At 35.0% G+C, this 10,948-nt stretch overlaps 2 protein-coding genes across 8 annotated transcripts in view; both read right to left on the reverse strand.

Moving 5' to 3' along the window:
- wdr35 (WD repeat domain 35) overlaps nucleotides 1-1,197 on the reverse strand; it is a 48,074-nt gene extending 46,877 nt beyond the window's left edge. For 2 of the 3 annotated variants that reach the window (XR_012388635.1, XM_021480623.3), the window contains exons 1-4: nucleotides 946-1,193; nucleotides 637-754; nucleotides 440-511; nucleotides 276-368 (exon numbers count right to left, since the gene is read on the reverse strand). Coding sequence is in view for 2 of the 3 variants with exons in the window: in XM_021480623.3 (XP_021336298.1) it covers nucleotides 276-368; nucleotides 440-511; nucleotides 637-754; nucleotides 946-969 (307 nt within the window). In the remaining variant the exon portion in view is untranslated. Of the gene's footprint in view, nucleotides 1-275; nucleotides 369-439; nucleotides 512-636; nucleotides 755-945 lie in introns of all 3 variants that reach the window. The other variant, NM_001145589.1, reaches the window with a different exon arrangement.
- Nucleotides 1,198-2,232: 1,035 nt separating this feature from the next.
- matn3b (matrilin 3b) lies at nucleotides 2,233-10,910 on the reverse strand. 5 transcript variants are annotated; one of them, XM_073919538.1, is made up of 6 exons: nucleotides 10,846-10,910; nucleotides 10,591-10,702; nucleotides 4,914-5,489; nucleotides 3,212-3,343; nucleotides 2,809-2,910; nucleotides 2,233-2,614 (listed from the first exon to the last, which is right to left on the reverse strand). In XM_073919538.1, exons 3-6 carry the CDS (start codon nucleotides 5,377-5,379, stop codon nucleotides 2,565-2,567), a joined length of 750 nt encoding a protein of 249 aa, XP_073775639.1. In that variant the 5' UTR covers nucleotides 5,380-5,489; nucleotides 10,591-10,702; nucleotides 10,846-10,910; the 3' UTR covers nucleotides 2,233-2,564. The 5 variants fall into 5 exon arrangements, with proteins under 5 accessions (XP_073775639.1, XP_005156883.1, XP_005156882.1 ...); NM_001012385.1 differs by lacking the exon at nucleotides 10,846-10,910 and adding an exon at nucleotides 9,040-9,444 and having other exon boundaries at nucleotides 2,565-2,614; nucleotides 10,591-10,809; XM_005156826.6 differs by lacking the exon at nucleotides 10,846-10,910 and having other exon boundaries at nucleotides 10,591-10,829.
- Nucleotides 10,911-10,948: the final 38 nt, after the last annotated feature.

The following is a 10,948-nucleotide window of genomic DNA, read 5'->3' on the forward strand; positions in this document are numbered from 1 at the left end:
TTCTGTAATACTTTTGCATCTTTTTAATAATAATAAAAAAGTTGCTGATAATGCTGGTAATTATTCACTTCTATATTGAACATGATGAAGTCATCTTTAACAACTGCTTTTGTGTGGAAAAAAATAAAAGGTACAATTAGGACAACTGAGAAAACATTTCTCTAAATATCTTCTTATATTGTTCCAAAAAAAAAAAAAAAAAAAAGAAAGTCTCACATATTTTGAATGGCATTTAATTCATTCTTTTCTAGATTATTATTTATGGGAATGTGCACCTTTGTAAAGCATCCAGACAATGATGAGGCCATTTTGATCACTGGTTGTAAGTTTCTGATACTGCTCGTTCCACGTCACAACCTGTACTGCACCTGCATAGCCAAATCAAAGTTTAGAAACTGCACAGAAATCAAACTGATATCACAAATCTCTTTTTTCTTACCGCTGTGACCCTCCAGTGTCTGATTCATGGAGAGGTTGCTAGGAGCAGCCAAACCTTTCAGTTTGGCATCATCTGAGAAAATAAAACATTACTGATGGATTTCCTTAAAAATTTCTATGCTAAACACGTAGAAGTGCAATATTCAGATGGCTGTGTCTGGCTATATAACAAAAATACTAGTAGTTAGAAGTTTCCACCTGTGTAAGTCTCGAGTTTGAGCACTTTTAAAAGTCCATCTTCTCCTCCACAGGCGATGAAACCTTGGTCTTTATTCCAAGACACACACTTTAAAACCGTATTGTTTGGAATCGCAATCTGAGGAAACAACATGCAACAGGTAATTTGTGCAAATACAGCATTACCTAGACATTATCTGCAAAAACGATTTTTTAAATGAAAAACAACAGCTAATGTCCAACAAAAATCTGAGTTCATGTATTGAATGTGAGAGAATATGTTCAAATAACGACGAAAACAACTGATGCAGTATGTCACGCTTACAGTACCTTCTTGCTGAGGTATATAAACATCTTTGCTAGCTTAGCCTGCTAGCCTGCCGCAGCGTTTTGGGCCGATTTGTCTCGCTTTAATCGGATGCTAACGGTGTTTTTCGGTTGCAATGACTTAGGGTAATTTTAGCGTTGTCTTTTCCTCAAAGAACTGTATATTAGATCTCTTCTGCAAAGCATGTGGAATTTCGGTGGATTTTCCATCCATCTACGCTCCTGTACAATGGTTTGCTTGGTTTCTAGGTAACCAAAACCCGGAAATGATGCTGGATTGAGATGTTTGTGGGATTTGTAGTTCTCTTGAGAAACTCTCTGATTGTTAGTCTGAGGCAAGGGCTTTCAATCTGTAACTATTCAATCCATTCATTAATTTTCCTTCGGCTTAGTCTCTTTATTCATCAGGAGTCGCCACAGCAGAATGAACCGCCAACATTATCCATCATATGTTTAACACAGCTCTTCTAGCCGTAACCCAGTGATTACTGGCAAACATCATTAATTCAGACACATAAAATACATCTAATTTAGTTTATTTAATTCACCTATACCACATCTTTGGACTGTGGAGAAAACCGGAGCACTCGGAAAAACCCACACCATTACGGGGAGAACATACAAACACCACAAAGAAATGCCAACTGACCCAGCTGGGAATCAAACCAGCCACCTTCTTGCTGTGAGGTGACAGTGCTAACCACTGAGCCACATTGTTGCCATCTTTAATTCTATTAAAAAAAAAATCTTTAATTAGAGCCATGGCCTGACCTCATGATCATCGTCATGTGAGGGCCCTCATTATAATAGTGCATGTATGTGCTTATTGATGTGTTTACTTGGTCATTTTTTAACAAGTTGTAATTATTCATTCGTTTCTTTACGGCTAAGTCCCTATATTAATCAGGGGTCGCCGCAGCTAAATAAACCGCACAAGTTGTAAGTATTTGTATTTAAATAATTAATTAATTAATTTTTTTTTTTTTTTACAAATGATTGAAATTATTTATTATACTACTTGTATTAAATCATTATTTTTATTATTTTTATTATTATTTTATTATTTTAGGCTGTTTTTTAACTGTTTGTTTCTTGTATTTCCCAAAATGTGTTATATACAACATAATTTAGCATTTTAATTTAAATTTGTATACTTTTTCCCCTCATCTCAGTTTAAAAACTCCTCATCTAATCAAAACTAATCATTTGTGATACCATAATTATTTTGAATATCTGTGAAACGAATTCAAAAATCTAAAACAAATAGTCAAACAATATAAAGACAGAAAATGACATCAAACAATATTTTATTTATTCACATATATTTGTACAATTTTCCAAACATAAAATGATGTGCGTATACTTTACATAACACTCCAAAATAGCAATATTACTTTTACTATTTGTTCCAAAAAATAAATGCATTCTTCCAAATACTTCAATTTGTGTCCTTTTTTTTTTTTTTTTTGACATGTCGATTACTCAAAAATAATACTCAAAACATGACGAACAGATATTTAACAGTTAAATGAACAAAACGAGGATGCACATGCAGTTACAATAAAAGTTTAAATAACTATTTATTTTATTCAGATAAGCAGCTTTGAGTCCCATCTTCCAATCTAGGCACGACGAAGATCAAACTGCTGGACTCTGTTTGAGATGTCATCCAGTAGGAACAGTTAAGAAAAACACACAATGTTAACACAATAACCAAGTGTTTTAAATTAGATTAACTTTCAATGAAAAATCTTAATATACATCATAAAAACATTTAAAACTTAATTACTATTTGCTATCAGACTGTGATAGTAGTTAATAGGATATGCGATAACAAGCAAATACTATATAAATATGAAAGGATATGTCTGCTGGAGAGCGTCTGTATGCTGTTGTGAACTTTCCGCTGAAAGGCAATCTGAGCCTCACACATGCAGGCATTTTCAGTCAGATCTGCTCTTGCTTCTTCTGTAAGAGAAACAGACATGATTTTCGAGATACTTTTATTGCTGAAAATTTTTCACTTACTCCACACACGATAAATTCAAACAACAGATTTAAATAATATTAATGCATTCAGAAAGTGAATTTACAATAACACATACAATATTTAATCCTTAAGATATTACATTTGTTCAGTGCATTTTTGTGATTTGTACCAAAATAATATTAAGTTTTAAGCATTTTTTAGATGCATTTCATTAAAATGCATCAATCTTATTCTTTGATATGCATCAAATTTATTAATGCATATTTTTTTATGACAAACCGTTGGTCTGTTTAGAGCATGTTTTCTTGTCAGAGTTGATAACATATCCCTCTCTGCACTTGCAGAAATAAGAAGCATTGTTGCTGACACAAATATGTTCGCAGTTGTGCCCATGTGCACAAGCGTCGAAACCTGCAAAATTTATTATTCAGTTTTGTGTTGAAATCATGGTTTTAATTATAAACATTTATATAACATGAAATAATCAAATAAAATATTTAAATATATAAATGGGTCAAAGACAAACAGATTTAAATATATTCAAATAATAAATGTTTGATGATGCATTAAAAGACTCTATTCAAAGATTATAATGATTTATATATTTCTACATTTCTTTAATCAAAGCCATTTACAAATTTATCAACAAAGTGTTTAATTATGTAAAATATAATTAAAATTTGAATAGTGTGATCACTTATTATTTTATGTATTTGAATGAATACAGGTCAGAGTAAGTATTTTGATCCAACTGAAAAAAAATTATAAATAAACACATGCAAGGATTCTGCAGGTTTCTTTAACACTTTAGACTTTTCAAGACATTTTTTAAGACCATTGAAGTGAAATTTTAGACTTAAGGCTGATTTATACTTCTGCATAAAGTGCACACGTATGCTCCGGCGCAGCCTTTGAGTGGTCGCACAACCCTCATCGTGGCCGTTGCCGACGCACACCTCTCAAAAAATGAAACTACACGCCGCAACGACACGTAGCGCAAGCTCTGTGATAGATCGAAATCTGCCGTCTATATTTATGTTTTACTCCACTATATATATACATATTGATTCCAATGATTGAATAGTATTTATTTGCTTAATCAAATAATAGTCATTACTGTTCCCAGACAAACTAAACTGTTCCCAGACGGTCTCGATCGATATATTTGTAAAATACTACGAGTGTTTACAAGTGTTGAGTCACGTGAAGGAGCTCTAGGTGGAAAGTTTTGTTTTGTGTTTACCTTATGATGAAAGTTGTTGCCCGTCCGCCGGTTCCTGCGTCAAAACGAGGGAGTTTGAGCTACTTTTACAATAAGGTACCAGAAAAAAACAAAACACCAGCGAAGTAACTCGACACAGAGGAACATAAAAACCTCCCTGCCAGCTAGCGTTTCAGAAGTGTTATTGCAGAGCAACAGAAAAAGCATGCAGTATAAATGAAGTACAAATGCATAGGAACGCACAAGGCAGAAGTATAAACCAGACTTTATACAGGGCTACATGCTAAGGATTTTTTTTGAATATCCTAGTTGGAAAATATTTTCACTTGCCCTATCAAAAAATAATTATAATTGAATACATTTGATAATACAATAATATAAAATAAAAAATAGCAAATAAAGGTTGGGTCTGTATCCTCAGCAGTAAATAAATAGAAAGTAATTAAATGCTATTTTTTAAAAGTTAATAGTTTTATTGAGATTGGGATTGTTGGTGATTGTAAGGGTGTTAATGGCCAGATTGGGTAGCTATACATAAACAAAGTAAAGTTAAGACCTGTTAAAAAAGATTTAAGACCCCCAACACAACATTTCAGTAGATTTAAGACTTTTTAAGGCCTAAAATTTTGCTTTCTAAGCATATAAAATTACTTTTGCAAAACAGGACAGCTCATTTTTGACCCAAATATATATTTAAACACTTTTTATTTTACTTTAAGTGCTTCATAATTGTAGATTAAACCCTCTATGTTCTCTTACCACAGAGCGTTTCCCTAAACTTGGATGTGAGTTTCTCGATCACTCCGTATGTCTCCACATAAAACACATGGTCATCGAGCGGCTGACTGGCCATCTGCTTGAGGGACCGCATTTCTGCTCTGTCCACTCCTACTGCGTATATTTCAATCCCAGAAGCCCTTGCTGCTGCTGACACCTCTTCGACTTTATCTTGCGGTCTTCCATCTGTCACAATAATGGCCACTTTACCAATGCCCTTTTTTAACGGCCGGGCTCCAGCATTTTCTGTAAAAACTTGCTCCATGGCGGTTTTGATAGCCATGCCAGTCATGGTTCCTGTCGAGAGTGGATCAATACGGGAGAAGGCCTGCTTGACCTCAGCCTTACTAAAGTACTTTTTCAAATGGAACTCAATGTTGACGGTGCTGGCGTAGTTGACCAGCGCGACTCTTGTGGCATCGGATCCGATATCCAGAGAGTTAACCATTTCTGAGAGGAAGATTTTGACCTTCTCAAACTCTGCAGGACGGACACTTCGAGAGCTGTCGATGATGAAGACCAGGTCAAGTGGACGACTCTTGCAGGGCTCTGCTGGAGCTGTGGGAGATAAATAATAAATTAGTATTAAAATCACATAAATATTAAAAATTCATAAAATGTGCAATCAGTGTGTGCTTCTGAAAAAGATTAATGTGTTAAAAAAAGAGTGTTTTGTGAAAAAGAGAGGCTCCACGGTTAGCAGTGCAGCTCTGTGACTGAAAAACAGAAAGAAACTGAGTCGGTTAATTCCATTTGTGCTAAAAAAAAAAAAAACAGAACACGAGTACAATATACACAAATAGCATTAATGCCTGTTCACTCCAAAACTATTACCCATCATTCTTAAAAAAAGATGAAATGTAAATATCCACATTACTATGAAAATTGTAATATTGCTGGATTTATTTTTGATAGGTGTTTCCTAGTTAATGAATGTTCAAAATATTAACAGCCAATCAGAATTCATCCTGCTATACCGAGCCAATAAAACAGCAGCTTGTGTTTATAGATCCTTTTCACATTTCCAGGTTTCTCAATAGTGGAAGGTGTCATGGTTGGGTAAGGTCTAGATAGGATACAGCTGCAGATATGTACATCAATATAGCACCATTTATGACACTGTATAACAACAATCAATATTTTTGCAGTACTGTAATGGTTGAGTTTAGGGTTATGATAGGGGTAGATGTTAAAAAATACAATGTATTGAGTAATTTAATAAATAACATAAATAATACTTGGTACTACTGTTTTTACGTTACTGTGATGGTTGGGTTTACAGTTGGGGTGGGGGTAGACGTTAAGAAAATACAATTAATTCGAAAGTTCATAAATAATATAAATCATTTTCGTCAACTTCCGGCCACAACCTTAAACTGTAAAAAATGCAGGGTTCCACACAATTCATTCATGTTGTCCCAATACATATTGATTAAGTTAACTTAACACTTTTAACAAATTTATGTGGATTGAACATAAAGGGCTTTATTTTCACGATCCATGCGCAAAACGCAGGGCGCAAATGCATTCAGGGCGTGTCTGAATCCACTTTTGCTAATTTAAGGACAGAAAAATCCGCTTTGCACCGTGGCGCATGGTCTATATAAGGGTTGAGCTTATTCTCTTAATGAGTTATGGGTGTTGTTTGAGAATAAACCAATCAGAGTCTCATCTCCCATTCCTTTAAGTGTCAGTTGCGTTGCGCCATGGCACATTTGCTATTTACATGACGTAAAGTAAGTGGAAGTGGAAAAACTGAGCATTTCACTAGCAAGAAAACAGTTAAACAGACCATCTGCAGAGACTGAGAGATAAGCTTTCTCTGTATCTACTTTCACTTCGTTCTCGTGGATAGGGAAACCTTGTACGCACAGACATCAATTAGCCTATAAATAATTAATTTTGTTTGCTAAGCACAAATATTTGTTTCAAAACTATTTCTAAATTCAGTTCTAATTTTCAGCAAATTAATAAATGAACAGTAATAACGAAGTGTGGTCAAAAAACAGAGTTATATTCAAATACACATGCTGTGCCCCATATTGTCTAAAACCTGACAGGTGGGCAAATCAAAGCTTGTTTTTACACAAAACAAATATAAATATGGATATAATAAATAATACTGCTAATAATTATAACATTATACAAAAGCATACATTGTTATGAATAAACAAACATTGTTATGAATAAACTGAAAAAGCCCCCCTGAGATGAAGAAGGCATGAAGGCAGTGTTTTTTATATTTATGTAGGCTAGAAAATAATGTTTTGTAATGTTTTAATCCTTTATATTTCTATCCTATATATATCCTTAATATTTTGCGCTGGACAATAGACCGGCTTTGTTCAGGTCTATTGAAAAATCTATTATAGTTTCTAAAAATAGTAACGCACCAGTAATACACCTCAACACGCTTCCCTTTTTAGACCAGAACGCCCATGGGAGCGCATGTGAGCACAAATGCAATTGCTATTTAAATCGCTTGGCGCAAAACGTCAAAACTAGCAAACAACAATTGCATCGCGCCTTGCGCCACATTGCGGCAGATGTATGATAGGGCCCAAAAAAATTAAGTTGTCCCAATAAAATCTTAAGAATTGTTTTATTTTAACTCATTTTAAATAAGTAGTTTGAACGAGCAAAAAAAAAAAATATTTCTTTGAGAGTATCTGATCTAACAACAACCTCATGGTTGGATAAAATTAGAGCGCAGTGAATGGGAGAGTACAACAAACATTTTTTTACAATCCTATTTGCTGAAATAACAAAAGAAAAACTCCTCGATGTTGTTATCAAAACTTTCCGAAAAAGAATTGTGTGAGACTGATAACTGCAGCCAGAGGAGGGAATAATGTCAGATTTACTCTCAGCCCCATAGATGCTGCATTAGAAACACCTCGCATAAGCGGTAATTTGTTTTTTGTAATTTGATGAAAAGCTTTTATAATATGTTCATAAATGCATATAAATGTTCATACATTTTTGTTTATCAAAATGTTAAAAACTTTCAAGGATTTAGGATTATGATGACTGTTAAATTCGTCATAACAGTCTTGTGAAAAGGGCAGTGGTGGAAAGAGTACTGAAAAATCATACTTAAGTAAAAGTACCATTACTTGTCCAAAAAAGTATCTGTTGCAGAAATTACTCAAAGAGTAAAAAGTAGCTTTTTAAAAGTACTCAAGAGTAGCAGGCAGTGGGCATTACACTGTAAAAAGCTTATGCATTTACCTGCAATTTGTGTGAGTGTGTGTAAATGTTACATTCTGTAGTGCATTTAGTTATAGTTTAAGGCCATTTAGTATTTAAAGTCATCATACAGTAAACATCCTTCATCTTCTCATCAGTTACACGCAGTCAAAACAGTCTCTGGGTCAATGCGTGTAAAGATTATGGACATCTTCCTAGACACTTTTAATGCTTCCAGACAGTTTGGTGCACTTATAAAGCGCTCATGTCTTGAGGTTGTTCAGTATGGTGCGATTGACTTTCTATGTGTGATTAGATTGGACAGGAATCACAGAACTAATTTTTCTACTTTAGCCAGACCCCATAGACAAGAATAAAGTTGTGACTGCAGGTTGATGAAAAGGAATTGAGTAAAAGTACCAATACTGCACAAAAAAAATGTACTCAAAGCAAAGTAAAAGTACACATTTTAAAACTTCTTGGTAAATTACAAATTTCTAAAAACATTACCGTAATTTGAGTATTTGTAATTTGTTACTTTACTCCACTGGAAAAGGGTCAATACTAAACACAACATTAGTTGTTAGTGAATTAGTAACATTAGTAACCTGCTGGTTACTGGGTTACCAATACAATTGTCAGCTACTCTAACAACTTGATGGAAACCTAATTCACATTTTGTTTTTTGATTTTACTTTAAAAAGATTCACTTCACATTAGTGGAATCCCGGCTACTGAGGAGATTAATGCTATTTGTGCAGAATTATTTCACAGTCTTGCTTGTTTAATGATAAATGACCATTCAATCTGTGTCAGTTCTCCTTGAAGAGAGAAAAAGAAAGAGGAGAAAAATATTATTATGTTGGATTGAAGAGTACCAGACATGTGGTCTGCACCCGGTGGGGTGGGATTGGTCTACCTGGGACAGTGGGAGGCTTGGCAGGGGCAGTTGTGGCACGGGGGGTACTGACCCGCTGTGAAGTAGTTGTGCTAGTTGTAGTTGTAGTCGTTGTAGAGGTTGTAGCAGTTGTAGCGGTTGTAGTGGTTGTAGTCGTAGCCTGTGTTGAAGGTGGAGGTGGAGGGGGAAGAGTGGGTATTGGTTTCACTGGCATGGGTACTGTAGGGGCAGGTAACACAACTGGTATTCTGGGTAGTGAGGGCACAATTGGCCGGGCAGGTTGGACTGGTGAGATTGGCCGGACAGGTTGGATAGGTACAGGGCGGTGGTAGATGAAGGGAGGCCCTTTCCAGGGCGGCCGCTGGGGATGATGCTGATGAGGGTTGGGATGATGATAGCTGTAAAACCTGGGATTAAAGCCATGAGCTGTGTTTGGTTAGAGAGGGAGAGAGAGAAAGAGAGAGAGAACAGGTGAACAGATACATAAAAATACTCAGGAAGAGAGAAAGAATGGGGAAAAGACAAGATTCAATAGACTGAGGAAAAACAGAGGATAAAGATGTAGGGTGAAATAAGTTTCAGAAGAATGGGAGGGAGAGAAGCATTAAAGTAAGCCGTTACTCTGATGGTTTTACGCAATATGATATTCATGAGGATTTGTGATGACACTTTTTTGCTAGCAAAAGCATGAGTTAACAGTTTTCATTTTCTAGAAATGAAATTAAAGGGTGTTCAGAAGTTCTCTGGGAATGCCTGCAGGTCTAGATCCTGCAATATTTAATATCAGCCTGGAGGAGAAACATGTTGTAGCACCAAAATCACTTCTCAAATAAAACAAAGTCATTCAGAGGCATCTTTAGAACACATGACCAGATTACTGATTACAGGTAAAGAGTAGGACCCAGTTAAAGTGTAGAAAAAAAAGTTTATTTGTAGCATAAAATGTAAAAAATATATATTGTTAAACTAGCATATCATGTAGATTGCTGTGGAACTTATATGTGAATTTGAAAAACCATATAAGTGTATAGAATAAAGTAGCCTATATAATTATTTCATGATCTTCTTTTAAATCAATACATAAAGTAATGAAATCATATTCTTCAAGCTAGTGGTTTTTAGATTTCATTAATTCCTCTAATTTATCATTAATTAGAACCCCACTGTTCTCAAGTTTATAGAAGTCTAAAGGTCTCTGATCTATGATTAAGTACTTCCTGAACAAAATAATCAGCTAATAATAGGGCTACTGTAAAATGGCAAGTCCACCAGCAGTGTGAATAGATTACATAACTTCACAGGACTACAGTAGCATAAATCTTTGATCCAGAAAAGCACTAATGCATTTTAAGACATAACTCTCAAATGTCATTTAAACTTTTAATTATTATTACAACTTGTGTTTTATTATTATTATCATTATCATCATCATTAGTATTGTAATTATTATTATTATTTATTTTTAGTTATCCATTTTAAACAAGGCTCGACATTAATTATACGTGTTGATTGTTTTATATTTATTATTGTTAATAATAACAATAACTCTAAATAACATTAATGAATGATTACCTCCAATGTTGATGGAGTTACCGTGTCCAGGTATATTAGGGCTGATGTGAGGTGATCTCTGCCGGCCCGCGTACAGCTGGTTGTGGTTCCGCGCGTAAGGACCATACGTGCCCTGCGCCTCCATTAAAAATGCAGACAGAAAAAAGGCAAAAACGTAAATAAAGCATGTCATGTTGATGAAGATGAATGCAGAGGTGACCGTTCTTGCTGGTATTCCGCCTCACGGTGAGAGTTTTGACAGAAGGAGGCGCTCACATGATGTTTTAAAGCTGCTGGACCCCTAGACGTCCAACGTCAGCCACCAATCCAGAGAAACAAGTGTGCTTGACGGGGCGGGCGTTTAGTTTTCTATAAATAC

This window comes from Danio rerio, chromosome 13 (genome assembly GCF_049306965.1).
Source record: "Danio rerio strain Tuebingen ecotype United States chromosome 13, GRCz12tu, whole genome shotgun sequence".
In the NCBI taxonomy this organism is placed as follows: domain Eukaryota; kingdom Metazoa; phylum Chordata; class Actinopteri; order Cypriniformes; family Danionidae; genus Danio; species Danio rerio.

What these genes read in the sequence shown, in the direction of transcription:
- matn3b (NM_001012385.1), bottom strand. Translation starts at nt 10,762, where the DNA reads ATGACATGCTTTATTTACGTTTTTGCCTTTTTTCTGTCTGCATTTTTA. An exon ending in GTTTAGGGAAACGCTCTGTG is followed by an intron (nt 3,344 to 4,913) that starts GTAAGAGAACAT and finishes TAAATTTTGCAG; the next exon opens with GTTTCGACGCTTGTGCACAT. An exon ending in ACAGACGCTCTCCAGCAGAC is followed by an intron (nt 2,615 to 2,808) that starts ATATCCTTTCAT and finishes AACTGTTCCTAC; the next exon opens with TGGATGACATCTCAAACAGA.